General features: G+C 37.8%; 1 protein-coding gene across 3 annotated transcripts in view; it reads right to left on the bottom strand.

Annotated features, from left to right (window-relative positions):
* Positions 1-12,580: 12,580 nt before the first annotated feature.
* Positions 12,581-25,327, bottom strand: part of FBXO25 (F-box protein 25) — a 110,325-nt gene continuing 97,578 nt past the window's right edge. For 2 of the 3 annotated variants that reach the window (XM_069065388.1, XM_069065385.1), the window contains 3 exons: positions 24,586-24,729; positions 14,988-15,014; positions 12,581-13,611 (listed from right to left, as the gene is read on the bottom strand). In XM_069065388.1, coding sequence (XP_068921489.1) covers positions 13,522-13,611; positions 14,988-15,014; positions 24,586-24,729 — 261 coding nt within the window. In that variant the 3' untranslated portion in view covers positions 12,581-13,521. The remainder of the gene's footprint in view (positions 13,612-14,987; positions 15,015-24,585; positions 24,730-25,327) is intronic. The other variant, XM_069065386.1, reaches the window with a different exon arrangement.

The raw sequence follows: 25,327 nt of genomic DNA, 5'->3' as shown, positions 1-25,327 counted from the left end.
GATGTGGCCATTTAGAAATGGAAAAGGAACCAATAGTAGAAGAAATGCTTAAGATTAATTTAAAATTAAAAGAAGTTAAACTAAAATGTTTTAAGTGGCAGTTAATCTGCATAATTAATTTAGTTCTTCAGTATATTTTTTATTTGCTTCTCAGTTTTTAAAGAAAGTACAGAGGAGGCCAGTCATATGACCCCTTTAGGCCTCTACCCCTGGTGTTCACCAGCTGCCCCAAAGCCAAGTCCCTACTGAGTTAATTACTCTTAAAGGTGCCAACAACACATGTTGCCACAGCAATGTGAGGATACTTTAGCTAATTCCCCAATGATTCCTTTCTTGGTTACCCAACCTGGTACACTTCACCAGAAGGAAGAGAGCAGCTTAAAATGCAAGTGAGAGTTTTCTTCTCTCTCTGGAACAACCAGTTTTTTGTGTTGAGTTGCAGGTCAGTCACCAGTCACTAAACAAAAGCAGCAATAGTAATTTCACACATTTTAATTGTCCAAGGGCTCAGAGAACGTCTTAGTTTATTATCCCTAAAATTTCTATCATTACATTAACAAACTGTGTGGGCAAACCCTGTTAATGTTTTTGTGAACTATAATCTCCACCACTGTCTTCTCATTACTTTGGTAGCTGAAGAAGAGGTAACAGTGATAAGCCTAGATAGACACAAACAAAACAAACCATCTCAAAGCATCTTTTTGATCATTACTAAAAATGTGTTGTATCCTTTTAAATAGCTACATGACAAAATGCATGGAGATGAAATCTCATTATTTTTGAAAATAATGTTTAAAGCAAATTAATTAGACAAAGAAATTTGCAGCTGTCACTGGCTAAGGATGATAAATTGAGCTCAGCCTGGCATGGCAATAGGATGTTAGTCATGAAAGCCATGGGATATTCTAAGGCCACAAACTATGATTGAGGTAGCAATCTCTGTGGGAACACCTGCCTAAAGATGCCAATTCTTGGAGGAGGCTCAGAAAAAGTACCAAATTATTCAAGTCTTTAGTTGTTATAATGTAAAAGGCTATATAGTTTTAAGGGAGTGCACTTGTTAATTGGAAATGAGCATTATAGTGAGTGGAGGGAGTATTGAAGAGTAAGGAAAAGAAGAGATGTTAATTGAAATCTGAGGATCTCCTAAAGATACCATATCCCTTGCAGTATCCTCCATTGTAGACTATTTCCTCCTCTTCCTGTGACCCCTTTTTCAGGGGTAGCTGACATGAGGAGTCAACATGCTCCTTCCCCCATCACTGCTTCTGTTCTGTTATCATCACTGTCTACCATCACCTCTCTGCAGCTTCTTTTCTTTGAAAGTTTTGCATTCAGAACACAGTACACTCCCCTCACCTGCATTATTGAAATAATTTAGATACTTCCAGAACACTTCATAAAAGACCAAAGAGCACCTGGATCAGAGTTTCCCCTTTCATTTCATCCTTCGCTCTCTTCCTTTCCAATTTCAATAGGAAGGGAGATGAACCTTCAACAAAATATTTACCAACTAGAATTCCTCTTTATCCTTCAACATTTTCTCCTTACTATGTCTCTCCTGACCTCTACCTTCTCTGTTCTTGATAAAAGACTAAGGTCACATATTAAGTTCCAATTGAATCCTTTACAACTTTATGCACTCTAGATTGAGCCTCCCTGCTGCTGGATAATCCATTTATTTGTCTCTGATTGACTCCTTAACAGATAGCTTCAGTTGTTTTTTTCAAACTCTTTTCACTCAAGCCCCCAAATTTACCCCACCCTCTTACAATCAGGTTACCTTTCTTTTTGTCCTGCTTTACAGTTTCCCATCCATCAGTTTCCCATCCATCCATCTTGTCTCTGCTTATCTTTCTACTTGCTTCTCCTTTACTCTTGTCTTAGAAGAAAAGTCCCTCTTCCTTGACAAGTCAAATCTCTCAATCTGTTGGGTGGCTAGGTGGTGTAGTGAATAGAGCACCGGCCCTGGAGTCAGGAGGACCTGCGTTCAGATGTGACCTCAGACACGTAACAATTTACTAGCCATGTGACCTTGGGCAATTCACTTTTTTCAAATGCTTTATTAACTTCTGATTTACATCATTCATTTCCATCAGATTTTGAGTCACAAATTTTCTCCCCAATTTTCCCCTACCCACTGCCCCAAAATAGCAGAACCACAGGATATCCCCTCCTCCAATCTGCTCATGCCCATATCATGTCCCATACCCCATTTGACTTTTCCAGTAGGGCATGGTGGATCTCTATGCCCCATGCCTGTATATCTTATTTCCCAATCACATGTAAAACAGTATTAATAATAGTGTGTGTGTGTGTGTGTGTGTGTGTATATATATATATATATATATATATTTTAAACATTTGATTTTAAAACTTTGAATTCCAGATTTATTCTCTTCCTCCCTTGTCACACACCTTTACTGGGAAGATAAGCATTTCAGTATAGGTTGTACATGTGTAGCTAATGCAAAACATTAACACAGTAGATATATTGTAAAAGACTGACTATATTTCCCTCCCTCCTATCCCACTTCCCACTTGTTCTGTTCTCTACTTTGATTTGGGCAAGTCACTTAACCCCAGTAGCTCTGCCTTCCTCTCTGTAAAAAAACAAAAAAAGAATCCCCCCCCACCCCGTATCAGCAATGCCATATTCACAATGCCTATGGGGATTACAGATATGCTGATATAATTGTCCATCACAAAATACGTCATGCTTGCCATATGGGGGAATAAACTAGAAAATTTATTAAGATACCAAAAGACTGAGTCCCAAAACCAGAAAGTGAAAACCATCAGAGTAGTTATGACATTGGCACAGGTAGATCAAGTAGAAAGCACCCACATTTTCAAGCCTTTAAAACAGAACAGGCTACCTCAGGCAAAGGTCCTCCTCTCCCCACTCACAGCAACCACCCAGCGTCCGGGAAGCGTGCTCCCAGCAGCTGCGGCCCCTGGCAGTCCTCAGCAGGAGTCCTTAGCAGAAATTCTGGCTAACTCAAAAAGGGCTTTGCGCTGCCGCTGCCTCTGCTGCTGCTGCCGCCTTTGCCACCACCGCCAGCCACCGCAGGAACTCTAGTTTTGCTTCCGCTTCCTCTTGCTCCGCCCCTTCCTGCTACGTCAGCAAGTCCAGTGGGGCATGGAAGATCTTTAAATCCCATAACCCTTACACCCCCCAATCTCTAAATCTGTGCCCCTGACTTTTCTTCTTGGATCTTGTCTGTCATCCTCCTCTCTTTTACATCTTCAGTCAGTATCTACTAGTTTCTTCTCTTTTGCCAATACATAGACATAGCCAGGTCTTTACTATCCTAAAAGAAAGCAAATCCCTATTCTTCAAATTCCATGTTTCTTTAAATTCTCATCTTTTCTCTCCTCTTGACCACTAAACTTCAACAATTTCTCTGCTTTTGGTTTCCGACATCTCACCATCTGAATCCTTTAACCTTTTTTCGTTCAGGCTTTTGCCCCAACCATTTGACTAAAAGTGCTCCCAAAGGTAACCAGTGACCTCTTAATCAGTGGTCTTTTCCTGACACAAATCTCTTTGGCATTTGGTACTGCTGTCCAATTCTTCTTGGAAGCTCTTGACTTGATATACACTAACAAAGAACTACCACCTCTAATCTGGATGAGTTAAAAGTCTGTATCTAGTGACTTCTGGATCATACTACCAACAAGTTTGAGGACTAACAATCTCTCAAACCTCTCCAAAATAAGAATATGGGCAAGAGATAAACCCATGGCAGTTGCCTCTGAAGGCTATGCTAAGATAATAAACTGATGAATCAACAAATCACATAAATATTGTGCCTTGCTCATAGAATCTCAGAGTTTAGAAGGCATGTCAGAGACCACCTAGTACTACCTATACTGAATAAGAATCTCTGATACTGAACATATCCAAGTGGTTATTTTTCTTTTCCTTTAAATCTACTGAGGATGCACTTTAGTAGCTTTTAATAATGAACTGCATTGTGTGTCCTGATTGATAACATATAGCATTGAGTATTAGAAATCATACCATTTAAATAATTAAATCCTACAAAGCTATCAGCTTTCCTAGAAACTTTGAAACTGGTATTTGCACATCTAAATTGTAAAGTTGCTTTTCTATAACTCAAGTGAGGGCTTTTCACTGGAATTCAACCCTCCATCTCATGACCTTTGCACTTATGTGCAGGCCATCTATCATTCCTGGAACATACTTTTACTCTGACAACCTCCTGGTAAAAATCCTTCTCTCCCTTTAAGGACCAGCTTAGGTGTCACCTCTTCCATGAAGCCTTCTCTGATCTTCCCCACATAAAAATGTTCTCTGCATTAAATCTGTCTCGATCCTTTTTGGATCATTTGTCCACATCATGTGTCACACTACATTATACTTTTTGTGCAGTATACATTGGGTGCTTAATAAATGTTTGTTAAATGAGAAGATTGGTATGAACTGATACAGAGGGAAATAAGCAGAGCCAGAACACTATGATGTTACATGATGACTACAAAAATGTAAAGGGAAACAACACCAAAAGGATGAACTCTTGAGGAGTTGATTAATTGTAATAACTAAAGATAATAGTTGTCCCAGAGAACAGACAATATGTTCTTTCTTCCAAGACTCCAGTTTCTTTTTTTTTTTTTTTGCCTTTTGGAGGGCAATTGGGGTTAAGTAACTTGCCCAAGGTTACAGGGCTAGTTTTTTTTTGTGTGGGTGTTAAGTGTCTGAGGCTGGAACCAAACTCAGGTCCTCCCGACCCTGGGGCCGGCGCTTTACTCACTGCGCCACCTAGCCACCCCAAGACTCCAGTTTCTTAACTTCTAAAAATGAAGGGATGGGATTAGTATAGTGAATAGAGCATTATATTTGGACTCAGGAAGACTCGTGCTCAAATCCTACCTCAGACATTTCATAGTTACTAGACTGGGCAAGTCACTTAATCTGGGGACCCTCCCATCTCCAAATCCATGATCCCATCATCTTGGAACAGAGATAGTTGAGTGACAACAGGGGGAAAAACACAGTGTTTTTGTTGTTCTTCAGGAGTGTCTGACTCTCTTGTGACCCAATTTGAGGTTTTCTTGGCAGAGATATTGGAGTGTTTTTCCATTTCCTTCTCCAGTTCATTTTACAAATGAAGAACTGAGGCAAACAGGGTTAAGTGCCTTTTGTAGGGTCACACAACTAGCAAGTGTCTCAAGCCAGATTTGAACTCACAAAGCTGTATCTTCCTGACTCCAGGCCCAGGACTTTATCCAAAGCACCCCCTAGCTGTCCCAGAACACTGCATATATTATAACTAATAGTGTTTTTATTTAACTCATTTATTTTTACAGTGGAGGCATCAATCCCAAAGGTGGTAGTGGGCAATATCTGGAAATGACCATGATGTAAAAACAAAAAAAGAAAAGAAAATAGAAACAAGAGAAAGGCATTATAAAAAACAAGTATCACCTAGCTTAAAAAATTTTAAGTTAACATGAAGTGCACTGAATTGGTCTGCATATCACATTACCTCAGTAGGTTATAAGCTCCATGAGAACGGTGACTGGGTTATTTTTCATTTTTGTAGCCCCTGTCCTACAAAGTAGCACCTTAATAAGTGTCTGTTGGAGTAACTGGCAATATTTCACCCTTTTAAAAAACAGTTGACACATGAAACACTTGAGATTTAGTGTTTATGAAAATTATGTAACTTAATTTACAGTCAGATGACAGAGTCATACAGTGTTAGAGCTGGAAATGACCGAAGAGATCATTTAGTCCATTTAGACATTTAGTCTCTTGCTTTATAAATAAAGAAGTGACCTGCCCCAGGTCTAACATTGAACAAGTTGCAGTTAGCGACCAAACCAAGGGGTTCTGAATCTCCAGCTTTATGCTCTCTATTATGAACTAATCCTGCCACATGTGGAAGTTTTAGGAAAATATTCATATAGACTCTTTAAATAGCAGATTTGAGTTAATTTAACGATTTGCAGGAAATTGTAACAAACATGGAGGAGGAAAAACCTTTTCTGCTTTATTTAGGTTTTCTCTTTTAAAAAGTGGTAGTTTTGAAACCCAGTTGCTAAACAATCATCTCCCTGGAGACCACTTTAAGATTTTGGCCATGAGCAATCAGGAGATGCCAAGAATTTTATGTTGTATAAGCCCCTAAAAGCTCAACACTCAAAAGCCTATAAAAGAAAATCACAGAATCTATTGAAAACTAAGCTACTGGAAGCCGGCCTCTGAAAGTCCAGCAGTCTTGAGGTCAAACAAAAATAGCTATTTTTGGAGATACGTATTTGCAAATCCTTTGACCTGATCTGTGGTATTTCAAGCTACCATATCTGATGCTTTGCTATGTTAGTTAACTCTGTTCTCATTTTTATTTGGCTTACTCTTAGATTTTTAGTTTGTTACCCAGTTAAATGGTCATTCTAGAAACAATGGAATGTTATTATTTAACATTTTATAGGATCATGGATCTAGAGTTGAAGGGACTTTAAAGGTTATCTAGTCTGATACTTGTTTTTACAGATGAGGAAACTGAGGCCCAGAGTCTTAGACTATCAGAGTTGGAAGAACCTTTAGAAACTATCCAGTTCAGTTTCTTCATTTGGCCTATGAGAAAACTGAGAATGAGTGAAGCCCAAAGTTACACTGCAAGTAAGTGGCAGAAGTAGATTTTGAACCCAGATCTCAGTTCTCTAATCCACATTCTTTTCTATCAGCTAGGGACCAAGTCCTCTGCCAGAAACATTTAATTGGTTCTTATTATGTATAATTTATTGTGCTCAGAACTGCGAATACAAAGAATATAAGCAGAAATGTAGGCAGGTACATATGTTTTATATATATATACGTTTATCTATAGAATCTTATACTAGGGCCCTCTGGGTATCAGAACTTTAAGATGAACAGATTATTTTTGTAACAACATTTTACTGTATCACATACTCCCATATACCTATTTTCTGTACACATTGGCACTATTCTGTGCTAAAATTATGTGTGTATGTTATGGCTTCACATCACAATTCAGCTAATTTGGTTGGAAGTTGTTTGCTGGAGAAATTCAAGTTCCTCATCATTTGGTTTGTGGTTGAGAGCAATTTTGTAGCTTTTGACTTTTATGAATATTTTTGCAGTGTGGGGAACTCTTCTCCCCCCATAAATGTAGCCTGCAGCCATGCATGACTTCATTGATAAGTCCCGTGGAGCACAGAGGAGGGGAAGTGCCTTGTCTAGGGGTCCCACAGCTAGTAAATATCTGAGGCAGAATTAAAATTCAGGTCTTTCTGACTTCACTGACTTACCCTACTAGACTTTATCAATAGATATGGCTGTTTACATGTTTCTGGTTTGCTGTTCCCAAAGGAGGATGGGGAGGAAAAGTTATTTTTCAAGAGCTCAGAGCCAGCTCTCATGGAGCAGTGTGGTACAAAGGAAAGACCACTGGGGTTGAAGTCAAAGGATCTGAGTTCTAATTCTGACTCTGTCATTTACTACCTACATGACCTTGGGACAAGTCATTTCTCCTCTCTCCAGGCTTCAAGTTTTCACATGTATAAAATGATGGTTTTGGATTAGATGATCTATATTTACAGTCCTTTCCATCTCAATCCTATTAAGACTTCATGAGTGGGTGGGTGGGGGAACAGTTAAGTGCAGTAGCAAAGAAGTGGGGCATAAGACTTGTAGAAGGGGAACAGATGGTTATGGGGAAAAGGGCTGGAAAAGGCTATGAAGATTGAAGAGAGGTACTATAAGAATGGCAGAAAGAATAAAAAGATTTCACACTAATGAATCACTTTAAGGTTTACAAAGCCATTCTTTATAACAATGTTGTAGGTAAAGTTTGCTCTTGCTGGGTGACATTCATCCAAAATGGGTATATTTATAACCAGGCACTAGTACTATACATGATCCAGTTCCTGGATAACCTAGGTCCCTCAAGGTGCAGAATGACATGCAAATAAGCCGCCAATCATTTATTAAGTGCCTACTATTTCCAGGTACTGTGCTAAGCACTGGGAATACAAAGAAAGGCAAAAAATAGTCCCTGCCCTCATTAAGAAAATAAGAGTCTAAAGAGGGAGACAGCAATGAGAAACATATAGGATAAATTGGAGGTAACCTTAGAGGGAAGGCAGTGGCCTCAAGGGGTATGGGGAAGCCTTTGAGAAGGTGAGATTTTAATCAAGACTTGTAAGAAGTCAGGGAAGCCAGGAGCAGAGGAAAGAAGGGAGAACTCCCCAGGCATGGGGGACAGACAGTAAGCAACAGCAAGGACGCCATGTCACTGGACTGTGGAGTAAAAAGGGGGTGATTGGAAGGATAGAAGAGGCCAGGTTCTGAAGGGCATGAGAAGCCAAACAGAAGATTTTTTATTTGATCTCGGAGATGATAGGGAGTCATTGGAGTTGATTGAATCAGGGAATGACACAGCTAGACCTGACCTTTAGGAAGATCATTATGACAGCTTGAGGTGATGAGGGCTTGCACCAGGGTGGTGGCAGTGTCACAGTGGAGGGGACACATGCAAGAAATGTTATGAAAATGCGAGTGACGAGTTGAATGTGACACCTCTTTCCTGTGAGCCTGGATGACAGGGAGGATGACTAACGGTAGCCTTGAAATAAGGAAGAGGGGAAGGTACTGAGTTCAGTTTTGGACGTCTACGAGACACTCAGTTCAGGATGTTTAATTGGTAGTTGGAGATGAGGAGAGAGGTTAGGGCTGCGTTAATAGATATGAGAATCATTTGCATAGAGGCAATAATTGTATACAAGATATATACAGAGTAAGTGGAAGGTATCTCAGAGTGCAAGGCACTAGAAGGTGAGGGGAACATGGAAAGGCCTTTTGCAGGTGTGATTTGAACAGTTTTGAAGGAAACCAGGGAAGTGAAGAGACAAAGGTGAGGGGGCAGGGGATTACAGGAAAGGGAAAGAGTCAGTGAAGAGGCATAGACACAGGATGTGATGTTGTTAGTGATATGTAGACCAGTGTAGCTGCATGATAGAATGCGTGGGGTACACACTACATCTACAAAACAGACTTTGCTTGAAGACCTCCAGTGACGGACATTGCCAGCCATGCTGTTTCCACTGAAGTCATCACCATCACTTCTTACAAGACCAGAGGTTTTTGGAACTCACCAGGGTTTTGACAGGTCAACTTTGGCCTTATAATGCTTGACTTTAGACCTACATAGCATTGCCCAGACGTCTCTAGATATGCTGTCTTCCCTCAGGCCATTACCTCCACCCTCTTTCTACCAGAAAACTGAACTCCTCAGATCTCAAGATGGAAATTTGAATAGTATAATTACCTATTTCCCTTAATGAACTTCTCTAACCATAGAAATTCTACCTAGAATCATCACCCAATGTTTAGCATTATTCTCACCCTCTCTTACTCTCCCCATCCCAGTAAGAAATACAAACCTTATTCTCTATCCCCAGCTGACTTCTTTCTTACTCCCATCCTCCTCAACTCTACCCTTCAAAGCTATACTCCAGATCTACTTGCCCTTTCCATTGTGTTCGTCAAAAATATAGCTGCTTTCATTTTAAACCTCTTCTGTTCTCCCACCTGTCATCTAACACAGTAAGTAAGACATGGATCTACCCTAATGACATTGCATCCCTGGCCATCCTTTCTAGTCATGGTTGTGCTTCCACTCATCTCCTCTCCTCACATTCACTGTGCATAGTCAGCAGTGGTAACATTCCTCGCTCCCCATTTCCATTTCCAGACTCTCCCTCCACTTCTATTATTTCTGCTTTTTTGAGGTACACACTATTTGCATATATCACCCCATCTAGATACTACTGGTCATCCTTCAACTTTTCTGATTGAACAGAACCTGACTCAAGTCTTTTCTACTACATATTAGGACATTTCATTATACATGGTGATACTCTCTCTATTGTATAATTCACAATCTAGTCAGTTCTAATGACACAGAGATTGTCATAGTTTTGATCTTGCAGTAACACACACACACACATTCAACTTCCAGGTACATGAACTCCACCATTTCATTTTCTGATCATAATCTCTTCACATTATCTTTCCTTGTGCCTTATGATCCCTAAGTTTGTTCTTTGTCCTATAACCTCCCACCTATGTTCTTTCCCAGCATATCGCTCCTGTATTGGCTATGATGTCTTCATTTTTCTGTCTTGACTGCTTGGTGAACCAGTTTAAATCTACACTGTCATCTCTACATGGATCAAATGAGGTATTTGTAAAGCACATAGCACAGTGCCTGGCATGTAGTAGGTGCTTAATAAGAGCTTATTTCCTTCCTTCCTTGAATTGTCTCCTTGTCCTTTGCCAAGAACACCTTGCCAAACCTCAAACTCATTACTCTGTCTTCTTTGCTCTTGTTCACATGAATGGAGCATAAGAAACAGAGCTGACTGGGAATACTACAACTTCATATTGCATAACTTCAACTGGGTCATCACTGCAGCAAGGCAATCCTTTTTATACCTCCTTAAATCTCCTCTTTCCCTCCAGTTTTTCAGCTGCCTTTTGTGTGTTGTCTCCCCCATAAGATGATAAGCTCCCTGAGGGCATTTTACATATTTGCATCTCTAGTACTTTGCCCAGTACCGCACACAGTAGGTAGTTAGTAAATGTTTACTGATTGCCTAACCAACTTGCTATCATACTCATCAATATGCTGTCCTGAACATGACTCACTCTCTTCAAGCCCCCTGTGACATCTTTTCCTCCTTTCAATGGAGAACTTCCCTGAAAAAAAAGTTATTCACCAAGAGCTCCCTTTTTTCTTTTCTTCCTCACTCCCATTAACCAGATGTCTTCCTCTCCTCTTCTTTTTCATCTGTCTCACATTAAGATGTGACCTTTCTCCTTGTCAAGGTAAATCACCACCCTTGATCCCATTCCATCCCAGTTTATCCAGCAGATTGCCCCTATCATCATCTCCACTCTCACTAATTTTCAGTTTCTCCTCATCTATTGGTTGCTTTCATGTTGCTTTACAAGCATGTCCATGCCTTCTGTTCCATCATTAAAAAACAGGAAGAACTCTCCTTTGGTCCCTGTCATCTTTCCCTTCTTGAGAAATCTGTCCACAAAGTGCCCCCACTTCTTCTCCTTTTCCTCTTTTTTAAAGCACTTGGGGTTAAGTAACTTGCTCAAGGTTACACGGCTGGGTGTTGCTGGGTGGGTGCTGAGTGTCTGAGCCCAGATTCGATCCCCAGGTCATCCCGACACTGGGGCTGGTGCTCTTACTCCCTGTGCTACCTGGTCACCCCTCCTTTTGCTCTTTTTATAACCCCCTGCAAGCTGACTTCCAATCCCATCGAATGATTGAAATTGTTGCCTTCAAAGTTCTCTCACAGATCTAATGGTCTTTCCTTAATCCTCATCTTTCTTGACCTTTCTGCTGCTTCTGACATTAATGATCTCCCTCTTGTCCTGGATACTTTTTACTCATTAGATTTTTGTGACTTTATTCTCTCCTAGTTCTGTTTGTCTGACAATTCTTCAGATTTCCTTTGCTTGATCTTCATCTAGATGAATCGGAATAGCCAAATTTGGCTTTTCCCCAAGGTTTTGTCCAGAGTCCACTTCTTTTCTTCCTGGAGACTATTTTTCTTGATCCCACTAGCTCCCATAAGTTCAGTGATTATTCCTATGTATATTGTCTTCCTTCATCAGAATGTATGCTCCTATAGGGCAGGGACTGCTTGCTTTTATATCTACACACTTGTATACACATGTACATATGTGTAATGTAACACGCACACATGTATATGTACACACACACTCACACTCACACACATACATGCATATAGAGAAGCTAGGTGGTGCTGTGGATAAAAGTGCCGGGCTTGGAGTCAGAAAAATTAATCTTCCTGAATTCAAATCTGGCCTCAGACAATTACTAGCTGTGTGACCCTCGGCAAGTCATTTAAGTCCTGTTTGCCTCAGTTTCTTCATCTGTAAAATGAGCTGGAGAAGGAAATGACAGATTACTCGAATATTTTGTCAAGAAAACCTAAAATGGGGTCATGAGTCAGATGTGATTGAAATGACTTAACAGCAACATAAGCACACAGTAAGTGCCTAATAAAGTCTGTTTCATTAATGTGGCACTAGAGGCAATTCTGAATAGTAATAATAGTATTTATATAGAACTTTAATGTTTGCAAAGCACTTTGCAAAAATCTCATTTTATTCTAACAACCCTGGGAGTTAGATGCTATTGTTATACTTTTTATGATGAGGAAACTGAGCAGAGGTTGTGACTTGCCAAGGTTCACACAACTATTAAGTGTTGGAAGTTGGATTTGAATTCAGGTATTGATGACTTCGGATACAGTGATCTATCCATTGTGTCACCTATGAGAAATAGGTATGAGATGCTTTCTGAAGTATTGAGATCACCATTCCTGGAGATGTTAATGCATAGGCTAGCTCTTTATGTGCTGGAGAAATTGCAAAGAAGTATTCCATGTATCAGGCAGGGAGTCAGATAAGCTGGATCTCTGAGATCAGAGCCCATGATTTTAAATTTTTTTTCATCAGTTTAAAAGAATGACAAAAAAATCAGCAGATAATCATGATTTATTACATTTGTCTACAAAATTAATTTCAAAACAAGCCATATTTTAGAATATGTTTTGGGCTGTACATAACTCAATTTCTGACAAATGCTTAACTCCTGAATTTCTTCAGCATTGGATTTATTTCTGTATTTCTTATTAGGATACAAAAAAATGTTTCTAGAAAAGTTGGCGCTTTTGTAAATAAGTGCTTTAGCAAGTTAGAGGTACTAAAGTCTTTCCAGTAGCTTGGGCCATTCAATGCCCTGAAGACAATACAGTCAAAGTTTATAATTTTCCCTAGCTTAGACATCACTTTTGCACAAATGTTATCCCTTTCAACAAATACAAATCAAAAGAATATGGCTACTATTTCCCTAGATTAGTTGAACATCAATAATAACTGGTTTGGACATATCCAATGCAGTTACTAAAATACACTTTAAGAAAAATAAATATTCTGCATAATGTATATACACAGGGGTCAGTTTGCTCCTTTACCACAGAACAAGAAAACCTTAACTTAAAATTTGCATGTACTTGGCCATTAGTGTTTATTAGTAAATGACTTGACTCTTAAAGTCCAAAAGATTTTAGTTGAATTATATTTATAAATGTGCAAAATTCAATGTATATAAAACTTTTTTTAAAAAGGAAGATTAGTTCACATGTTGTGTGAGTCCCCTTTCCTTAATCACCCCATCTCATTAGTCAAATAAATATTACAATATGCAAAAGCACATATATTTTTACCTCACATTCTCTTTAGATCATGTACTTCAAAAATGATTTAATATTCATTCCAACAAACCCAGGCTTCATGGGATGCCCCACCCCCACCCAATCCCTTTTTACTACACTGCACGTTTACCATTAGATCTTGAAAATAAAGCATGTCACACACATCATTTTAGAAAACAAAGAGGCAAAGTGCAAGAGCTGCATTTAAAATTTGAAGAGATCAATGAAGTGCTGGGGTGACACTGGCATGAAGCAGCTGTCAGGATTGTTAGCTGTACAGGGATGTCCTGAATCCTGTAGAGGGCGAGAGGATAGGAGACAGAGGTTACATCACTAGGCTGGCAAAAATCTAAGTAATATCCTAAAGTGCAGAGTTCTCTCTTTAAGGCTCAATTACTTGATGAAATGTACAAGAACATTTGACACTATTTTGAGGATGTGTTTATGAAAGTTTGATTATTTATTATTAGCATTGTTCAGGCAATTACAGCAATAACAGTTTCCAGTCGAGAGATTTCCTCTGGGAATTACTATTTAAGTTAGTCAACAATAATAAATATACTTCACCTTTACAAAGTGTCCCTGAGAAAAGGATCATATTCTTAAGGTTAAAATGATATGAGTCACAAGAAGATTTCATTTTTCTGCCTTAACAATATTCTCTTGTATTAAAACCCTAGATCTTGTCTGCAAGCCTAGTTGAGATGACCTGATTCCTCCCATCCCCATTTTCCTTTCTTCCTTTTACTCTACCACCAACCCCCATTCCTGTCTCTCTTATTCCAGATGCACTGTTCTCCTTGATTAATTCTCACTCTTAGATTTTTCTTCTGTCTGCTAAGAATACAGGTTCACTTTTTTAGGGGCATGAGAAAGCACTTTACAAAGTCTGCCATGGGCACTATACTAGGTGCTTCGATATGGAAGTTGATACAAGAAAGACATAATTGCCTCAGTTAGACTCCTGGAAGAAAGAGGTTACACAACTCTGTGGTACTGCTAGAGGTAGGAGTTAGAGTGACTTGGTTGGGTAGTAATAACTAATATAGGGTAAAATGGGCAATATGAGTGACACAGGAAATCTAGAACTATTACTGATGGCTTCTGTTATAAGTGGTATCTTTCACATAATAAGAAAAATGATACAAGAAAAAGTCTTTAAAAATTTGTAAGAATGTCTAAATGCCAGGAGAGAGACAGTAAGGCACAGGGAGAAATAAAGAATACACAGGACACATAGTTCTTTCATATCATCAAAATAATGATTTACTAGCGAAGTTTCTGAGAAATACAGTGCACTGTGTATATAGTTGTTATTTGAATCAGAAACACATATTAATAGTTCTACATTGCCCTTCATACTTTAATTAGACTGGACTTAAAAATCTTTTCAATTAAAAGCATTTGATTATTTGTGTAGTGCTAAAGTTAGCCATATTTTTATGTCCCATTACATAAAGTAGATCTAGCTGCAATTTGACATTTGAACTTTAATAACAAATGCTTAACAAGCCATTCACATAAACATACAATACAAAGTATGAAAAACTCTGAGTTAGGACAGTGACAGGCAGATTGCAACGAAACATGACACAAGATGGAACATTACTCCTAGTTTTGTTTATTCCAAACAGACAGACACAATGTATACGGTAAAACATGAAAAGTACCTTAAATAATAAAGCAAGATGGTAGTCCTTGAAGATCATGAAGAAAGAAGCAGGAGGGAATGCAGTAAAGTAAAAAAGGAAAAGTTAAGTTTGGGAAAGGGTCAGACAGAATTTAAGTGCTTAGGTTTGGAACACATTATTTGTAAAAAGAAAGTTCAATTTCACCACAAAAAAAAAAACCAAAAAACGTACTCTCCTTCATCCCAAACTGCCAAACTAAAGTATGGAAATCTTGGCATATAAAACCTTAGCCAAAAATAAAGTATGCACAAGACAAGAACTATCTAAAAAATTCATTGACTTGAAGAAACCATCATGGACAACGAAAGAGGCATCCTCTTCCTTTCAGAACTCTCAAAGAAATAAATTATCCATGTAGCAGCTAGGTAAACTCCAAAAATATCCCTAGGAAAGGACATGGGGAAATAGCAGTATTTCTACTTTATATGTCTTTTGTTTTATTTTGTTTTGTTTTGATTTTTTGAGGGCAATTGGGATTAAGCGACCTGCCCAAAGTCACACTTTGTAAGTAAGTGTCAAGTGTCTGAGGTCACATTTGAACTCTGGTCCTCCCGACTCCAGGGCCAGTGCTGTATTCACTGCTCCACTTAGTCGCTCCAACTTTATATGTCTTAAATCACAATAATTTTTTTGGGAAACATTTTGCTATGGTAATTAGACATGCCTTAGCAAGTAGCAGTTAATCTTTTAAACATAAGATCAGCATTTCTGTTTCTTTCATGAGTTCAACTCTCTCTCTCTCTCTCTCTCTCTCTCTCTCTCTATATATATATATATATATATCTGTATATAACACATGTTATATATCCTAGTGTAATAAACATTTGAAATATTTTAATAAACACTACATTTCCTACCATATTCTTACTGCTGATGATTTGGTTTTGAGTGTATGAATTATTGAGTACATATATGCAGCCTTTCTTTTTATCTACATGTCAATAGTATTGGGAAGGAAACTGGCAAGTAATCTGGCCCTGAAAGATAATCCCCCCAACCAAAGCAGGCTATTTCTCTAGCTTCAATGTAAAAAAAAAGTTCTGACCATTACTAATTTCACTGAATTATTTTTAACAATTTTTATTCCCTAGGTAACCATGAGTCAAAAATCAAAACAAGAGAAGCGGGCCTACACCCACCTAACCATAGATACATAAAACAGGAGGTAGTTAGGCTGTTACTTATTTTTAAAAATACCTCCTCCAGATTGAACACTCCTCTTGTGACTCTCTCCCCCAGCCCCTGACCACAACCCCCGTGAAAGCAAACCATCCAGTATAGCGACTACATCTGACAATGTATACAATATTCTGTCCCTGTAACCCCATGCCTGGGCAGAGGTACTTTTAATATACTATATACATCTTCTCTAATAAACAGGTGAATGTGAATTTAGGGGTAAAGGGGCAGGGCAGAACTTAAAACCTCACATCTGATGTCCTAAGTTCTTCAAATCTTGGGGGCAGAGCGACTGTACTTTTACTATTATGAAGGAACTGTTCTTGCCTAAAATGGTTGCAGATAAGATGAACTTTATAACATTATATCACTAATTTATGAAGCAAAGCAGTTCAATTTGGCCAACAATGAGCTTTTAGCTGGTTCAAGTTACAGCATGACTATGGCAAATAAAATGCATTTTCTTCTTATTTATCATTAGACAAGGTGGCAGATAGTCACTATCTTCCACTCAACTCAATTATTTAATGAAGGGAAGCAGTGAGGGATGACATGTAAACTACTTCCATAGTTATGTGCCCACTCAGTCTCCTCCTGTTCTGAGCCTCTTCTCACTAAAAGTGCAGTGTAGGAGGGCTTTAGTCTATGACCATGTTATTACTGACCAAATAGATGTGTCATACCTTATGCCTATTTCTATAAAGATGCAGCAAGGTGGTACAGTGGAAAGTACTGGATTTGTAGTCAAAAGATTTAGGTTACTTAATCACTTTGGCTTCAATTTCCTTGTCAGAAAACTGAGGGGATTGGACTAGTTGACCTTTAAGGTCCCTTTCAGTTCCAAATCTATTATTTAGTTGTGTAAATAATAATTTTTTAAACACTTTTTAAAAGTGACATGGGAAATTTATATTTGAAGCAATTTTTTAAAAAAACCAATTCTTCTGCAAAATGCATCTCCATACCCCAGATTACCTTTTGCAAATCTGGATTTTTCAATATCCTGTTTGCTTAAAGAAAAATTTGTCCATTACAGTGTATTCAAAGTCCTTGAATTGCATTGTGTTCTTGCAGCTCTGTATCTTTTTAGGCTAGATCATTTAAATTCCTCACCATTTCTCTCCATTAATCATTTTGGAACTTGTCCAATTACTTTAAGTTTTTACTTAAGACTCTTTCAAATACTGCTTAAAAAGTCAGTAAATGAAATAAAAACCCGAGTAAGCAATGCAAAGTTGGGGGTCATTATAGCTATGAGATGATTAGCATCCTTCCCTTATTTCTGCTCTGATGAAATTTTGAACTGAAGAATATTTGGTCACCAGGAATTTTTTCTCAGTTTGCTGTAATACATACATATATGAAATTGCCTTTTTAACTGATAAAAAGATTTTGTTCTTTAATAAACTATTGACTTCCCTCAAACTCAGTGTAAACTGAACTTCTGAGGCAAAAAACCTTTTGGTAGGCAGTGCATGAGGGATGTAGAACTTACAGCTTTCTTCTCCTGACTTTGGAGAGACTAACCTAAGCTGAAGATAGACTGTTATACTGCACTAGGAGTTTTGAATAGATTTAGTATTGGCAGTGGCTACAGTGGTATCCTCTCATCAGTAATGGCAGTTGGCTTTCATGGTACCATCCTCATGGGGTCAGTTGCAAGGAAACTTTCCATAAGTTTTGGGAGGTTGTTGATTTCCTCTCATTGGAGGTTTTCATTCAGAGACTGAATGACTCCTCCACTAATTGCCTCATTCCTTAACTCATTTACTTCCTCCTTATAAATTCTAAGACCACAGTACTCCCTTCCCAGAGTTCACCTCTAGTTTTACTAAGATCTGGGTGAGGATAATGTTATTTATTGACATTCCAGAAATTCAGATAACCACCCGGAGTATTGGTACTCAAAGGCCAAGCTGGAATACACAAAAGGGTCTAGCTCCAGCTCTGCAAGCTCTCTGCCTTGACCAGTCTCAGATAGCTGGATTTTGCAATGGATCCATAAGGGGTAGGTTGAAAAGAAAAAAACAGCCTGAGAAAGAGTGAGCAGGTTATAAAACCAGACCTAGCAATGGCAACATCTGGGAATGGCACCTGAAAAACATCCTTCAAAGGCAAGGGGAAGGTGGAGACTTTGGGGAGGAAACATAAGGCTCCATGGTGGTAGAGAGCCTAGGGACAATATCCTGTGTTAAGAGAGATTAGAAACCTTGGCTGTGGTGGGCACAAACTCTAGAACACTTTAAGAAGCTGATTCTGTGGAGGCAACCTCTAGGAGTGTGGAACAAGCCAAAGCTGGGCAAGAGCCCACTTGAACAGCAGTCACTGGAGATGGGACATGGAAAAGAAAAATCATCTGGTAGACAGCTTCCCATTTTAACTAATTGTTTTTGCTAACAAAGCTCTGAGCACAGTTTCTCTCTGCTAAAGGAATAGAAAGGCTGTCAGATCTAAAGTTAAGATCCTTGGTCCAAAGACCTGATTATCATCAGAGACAATTAGGTGCTATAGACAAGTGTGACTTGGAGCCAGGAAGCCCTAAGTTCGAATCCCATCTTAGGCACTTACTAGCTATGTGATGCTGGCTGGGCAAGTCAGAGATCATTCAAAAGTTCATTCTCTCGGCCTCAGTTTTCTCACATAAAATGAGGATAATATTAACCTATTGCACAGGAATGGTATGAGGATTAAATAAGATGTGCAATGCTTTTTCTTCAACCTTAAAGTTCTATAAAAATGCTAGCTACTATTATTTTCTTATTATTATCTCACTCTATAGTTTTGGTAGGTAGATCAGAGATATGGTAGGAATAAAAATCCATTTGGAAAGGCTTATTGTGCTTTGACACTGCCATTTATCATATGCCATCTATAACTAATAAAAATGTCCATGATATGAAAGGCAACAAGGTACAGTGGAAAGAACCCTGGCTTTGAAGTCAGAGAGTATGACTTCAAATCCTCTGGGGTTTACTGTATGTGTGATCTTGGGCAAGTCACTTAACTTCCTTGGATCTCGGTTCCTTCTGTAAAATGAGGAGATTGGTCTAAATGGCTACAGAGTTCCCTTCCAGCTCAAACTCTATGGTCCTGTGATTCTATATGGGGAAAGCTGGATTTTAGGACCTTTCACTGAGATTCCTGAATTATAACCTATAATTGGTAAATCTTCTAATGTAAGAATTGTACATGTAGGCATACTGAATGGATTAAGCTTTGAAGAAAACAATTTGGATTCTTCCAGAAAGAAAAGATGTTAGAAATCTAATATGCTAGTCTTTTTTTCTTAGGAGATTTGGTGATATAGGAAAATAAAGAAAGACCCTATCCTTAGTATAATTAAGGGTGTCCAGATGGGAGGTAACATGGGGACAGGCAAAGAAGATGCATGGTGGCTGCTTACCTCAAAAAAATAAATTTACAAATTGGGACAAAATATCTGACACAAGATAGAAATGGCCAGATAATAATGATGCCAACTCCTTGCCAGTTCTGAGAGCTCTGATAATGCTTTCAGCTATCTAAACCCAATGCTTCTCAACCCCATATTTAGTATTCTGGAAAGAGAAAAGTATTTATTGGGATGTCAAAGAAAATGACTAAATTGTATAAAGCAAACTGGAAGAGAATCTTTGGAAACTAAACTAGAAGAAAGATCTATCCATTATGCAAAAATCAAATTTCTGCCTTATTATACATACAGATTTATAACTAAACGTTTCTTTTATAAACAAGTATCACTTGGAAAGATGTGGTATACTGCTTAGAGAAACAGATGGGGGATGGGAAAGGGAATAAGCACATTTATATAGTTCCTACTATGTGTCAGGAACTGTGCTAAGCCCTTTACAAATATTACCTCATTTGATTAGACAGAAGCGGCATAATGATCACTGACTCTAAGCAGAGATCTTCTAGGTGGTGTAATGGATAAGAATGCTGACCCTTTAGTCAGGAAGACTCATCTGGCCTCAGACACTTACTAGTTGTGTGATCCTAGGTAAGTTATTTAACCCTGTTTGCCTAAGTTCCCTCATTTGTAAAATGAGTCAGAGAAGAAAATGGCAAATAATTCCAGTATCTTTGCCAACAAAACCCCAAATGGGGTCATGAAAAGTCAGACATGACTGAAATGACTGAAAAACAACAAAAGTGAGCTGATTATCCTTGGGGCCTGTTCCTTTGTAAAGAAGGTATTGCTTCAATAGCTGTAATTACTAAAGAGGATTATCTATATGCAAGATAATGAAAAAGTATCTTAGTATTAAATACATATTTACTTCATTTTAGGCTTGCTTTAGAATTTATATAATGTTATGTCCTAGAAGGCTGACTTCATGGAATCTAATTTATATGGGATCTTATTTGGGAAGGGAGGGGTTCATCCCAACAATCCAAATCACAGCCCATCCATGCTGGCCCAACTTTTGTGACTCTTGTCCATGTCTTCCCATAATTTATCTACAGAAAGTCTGTCCATCATACTAGTGTCCTTTCCCAATTTCTCCTAATACTAAGGGTAGAGCATTATGGGTATATACTTGTCACCCTGCCTCCGACATGTGGCTAACCATCTTTTCTTCCCATCATTAAAATCCTTGGTTACATTTTTTTTACTTCTGTTCTTTGAAGTCTGCATGTTGCAGTCAGCTCACAATATGTATCTGCCTCTCCAATACCCTCTGTGTGTTATATTCATTTTCGAAAAGTTCTTCAGAGATTTGTATTTCATGTCTCACTGTCATATAGCAACACTGGTAGAATGTTGGTATTAAAAAGATGGGCCTTTGTTTCCATGGGAACCTTGGAATTGTTTAAAAAAGCTTTGCAATATCCCCTAAGGCAATCCAGCACTTTCTTTTCCTCCTATTCAACTCTAGGCTCAACTCATAGGCCATCTGTCCAATTGTCTGTTACTGCCTGTCTAAGATATATATTCAGCTGTTGGTCAAGTTCTATAGGAAATAATATACCCTAATTTATCTTTTCTGCAAATATGATTTTTTATATTTTCAATTTGCTTAAAAAACTATCCATATTTTTAGAATGCCATATGGTTTTTACAAAGCTTTTTCCTCACAATAACCCCCACGAGGTAGGTAGTCCAAGTGATTATAGAACTTTTTTTTAATTAGTGGTCTCCTTAAGGTATATAGTCTAGTAGTGGAATTCTTGGGTCAAAGAGTATAGACATTTTAGCCATTTTATCTGTATAATTCCAAAATGCTTTCCAGAACAGAAATATTAATTCACAGCTCCACCAATAAGGCATCATTGTGCCAATCTTTCATCATCCCCTCCAACACAGAGTATTTCCATCTTTGCCAATTTATGCCATGTACTTCCTTATAATTTTTTGTTGTCCAGTGAAAGGTTATATATTTTCAGTGTGACTTAAAACTTTTCATATAAACAAAATATGTTGGTAGAGCCTTAGATAATTGGCGTTAGAGATTATCTAGTCTAATCCCCTTATTTTATATATGAGGAATTTGAGACTCAGAGAGGGGAAGGGACTTGTCCACAGTTACACAGCTAGTAGTTTGCATAAGAGTGCCTAGAACTTAGGTTTTTTCTGCAACTAAACCACACGACTTCTTAGATTTTCATTTTCTCTTTTCCCAGCAGAGTATATTTCTTATGTTATAGGAAACTTACAATTAAAGATGATAGTATTCATAAGTATCCTGAAACTAAGAGTTTCCCATCTCAGGAAGCTAAGAGAAAATATTCCCCACATCTGTATGTATTTAAAAGCTATTTCATTAGTTTAAAAAAAGAAACAAAGATAATATTCTCAATACTTATTAGTATCTTGGCAATTATAATCTTGCATAACTTTCCCCCCCTTTTTTGGAAGCAAAAAATCATTAGGAAAGGAAGCTAGGAAGAAAAAAGAATCCTATTTTAAGATATATGCAAAGGTCAACAGTTCTATAGAATGCTTGTTATCAGGCAGACTTGAGTTTAAGTCCCACCTCTGACAGACTTCCTGTGTTTCCTGTGCTGACTCCCACTTAACTTCTCAGTACCTCAGCTAACTCTGAGACTTAAGTTGTAAGGGTGATGCATTGATCAGCACTGGTGGAGGGAATTTCTTTTCTTTTTTTTGCTTTTTGGAAGGGCAATCGGGGTTAAGTGACTTGCCCAAGGTCACATGGCTAGTAAGTATTACATGTCTGAGTCTGGATTTGAACTCAGGTCCTCTTGACTCCAGGGCCAGTGCTTTATTCACTGCACCACCTAGCTGCCCCGGGAATTTCTTTACCAGGAGTTCCTTTACCAGGAGTTCCCTATACCAATGAAATCACAACTCTGGTAAAAACAAAACAAAGCCACTGATGACAAGATTTAAGAGGTACTGGACAGCCACCAATGGATCAAAAAAAATTATAGCTGTAACACCATGACAATTACAATCTGAAATTAAAAATCTAGTTTCAAAACTCACTTAAATTATGTCTTCTGACAACTTCTCATTACAAACTACCTTGGAGCAAATGAAAGATAAATTTCCAAATAACAAAAGGAAAGTAAATCCAATCTGCCACTTATCAAAGACATTCAGAAATAAGATTTGCTCCTAACTCAAAGGCAGTTGTGAAGCAGACAAATACAAAGTTAAAGAGAGAAACAGAGCAACAGAGGTCAGCTTCATTCTTTGCAGTAGTAGAAGAGGTGATGTTCTTCCCCTGTGAAAGGAGGGAGTAACTGATGAAAGCCAGGGTGAACATGGTGAACTCACAAGGAGTTCACAATTCCTCCAATATGAGTCTTCCCAAGTGAATTTCTTGAATACTAGATACAACCAGATTAAAATTCAAGTACTAAAAATGCATTCCAAAGAGCCAAATAATGATCATCTATTACTTCATCAAAACAGAAAGAAATAGCATGTAGAAACTTATTATTGCATAAATAACATACTTTTTTTAGGCACATTTTTTTTTCTGGTTAGCAAATAGCAAAAGAAATAATGAAAAAATGAGGAAGAGTTATTTCAATACCTACTATTTTGACATTTTCTGAGAGATAGCAGGAGCTACTGAAAAAACTGGCCATAAATCATGTTTTCAAGAGTCAGACTTGTTATTAGCCTTCAGACATACAAACATGTAACCAAATATTCCTGTTTGTGATTGTAAAATCAATATTGCTAAGATTTCTTTCATAACATATTTGTTATTTTCTAAGTTTAAGATAAAAAAAACCTATATTGCTCATGAAACTAATTCAATTTAAGGGCAAGAAAATGTTTGTAAGAACTAGAAAAATGCATTGTTACTCTGATGGGTGATTATATAAAGCCAATAACCCCATGACATGAAGAGCCTGATCATCTTCCATACAGGACTGATACCTAATTCAGGTCTCAGCTTACATTAGTAAAAAAGCTCTTCATATATCTGCTGCATTCTCACAGTCATCCTCCTGAACCTTGGCATTTTCCAGGGGTAGAATGGATCCCCGGGACTAGGCTCAGCACCAATATGTTAGAGCTAGATGAGCAGTGAAATTCTAGAGTTCTTTGTGTGAGACTGCTATTGGCTCGAGGCAATTCTTGACTAGAATTGGGTAAGGTACTTGTTCTAACCAGAGTGCCAGGAGGGGAGGGGAGGGGAAAGAAAACTTCCCTTTGACAGTTCTGCTACAGTATGCAGTCATAACCTGAAGTAGTACAGGAAAAACAGCTAAACAACACAACTCTTCAAATATGTCTATTATATATTACAAGTAGTTTACTTATGTGAAAAAAATTGTCTAATTTAACTCACATTTGATTTCTAATCAAAGCTGGATTTTAATATCCAAATACATTTTAATAATCATTACACATAAACACAGAATCTTAGAGGTGGATGCCCTTACTGGTTACCTAGTGCCAAGTTGTACTGGTAAATGTTTAATAACTTTCTCTACTTAAAAAAAGAAAAAGCATACACGACACACTTCTAAGTGTAATCTGAATTATTAATATTCTCTGTGCTACCACTTTCTCAAGATTAGACAATCAACAAAGCAACAAATCCAGCCCTGATTTGTAGCATGCGTTGCTTTCTGAGGAGTAAATGCTCACACTGAAAATATAACCATCAGTTTGCCATCAGGTGAGAACTGGCTCTAGCTGCGCCCTGTCAGCTAGTATAACCTCCCACTCCATTCCAGAATCATCTCTACAGTGTCCCTGACAACCCCTACTTCAAACACTTCTAGTGGTGGGCAACTCACTGCATAAAAGGCAGCTTGTGTAATTCTTCTGGGTAGTTATAATTGCTATAAAGTTAAAAGTATTAATTATGCTTTATCCTTAGAAATATATTCGAATAGTTAACAATTTGTTTTCACTTCTAATTTTAAATTCTAACACCTTGAATACCAGAATATTTTAAAAACTCACCTTCCAAAAAAGAATGCTGCAATGCCTGCAAAAATGCAAAGTGTCTCCATATTGCTCCTTGATGGGATAACATTTCTGGAGTGCGAAGTACATCAGCTTCCATTCAATGTGACCTTTTTCAGAGAGTATCAAATGTCTACAGAACTAGAAGGAAAAGCAATTTTTTGGAATCAGGAGATAATTTTCAAATTATAGCATTAAGAACAATTATTTCTTTTTTTAAAACCACCTAAGATGTAAATGAAAGTAATTGCTTTAAAAAAACAGAATTCATTTGGATAAAATATTAATTCTTAGATTAGGATCCTTTGCATGCTTAAGAATTGATAATTTTCAAGTTTTGAGGAGAATTATTTATATCCTCACTTATCTATAAGATTCTCATTTCTTCTCGCCTTAAAAGAAATATTCATTCATACTTTAAAAAAAATTCCAATGTTAGCTGTTGATCTCTTCAAAGTGCTACCTTAAACTAATCACATGCATTGATAAAACAAACTGATAATAGATTCTCTAGCTCTAGAGGTATAAAATTGTTAAAATAAAAACCCAAACTGGTCATTGTGAATGGATGTCCTATGTTTTGATTCAAGGTCACTTATTTTTTTCCCCGGTGATGGAAAATGGCATTTGGAAATGTATTTGCTGCATCATTTTGATAAACCACACTTTCCCACCAAAGTTACAGAAGACCTGAATGTGGCCTATAATTGGTGCTATTTTTCAGTGTATAACTATATAG

This window comes from Petaurus breviceps, unplaced genomic scaffold (assembly GCF_028583685.1).
Source record: "Petaurus breviceps papuanus isolate PSGF00001 unplaced genomic scaffold, PetGlider_PUasm1.0 90686, whole genome shotgun sequence".
Taxonomy (NCBI): Eukaryota; Metazoa; Chordata; class Mammalia; order Diprotodontia; family Petauridae; genus Petaurus; species Petaurus breviceps.
This window is presented reverse-complemented; position numbering and strand designations above follow the sequence as displayed.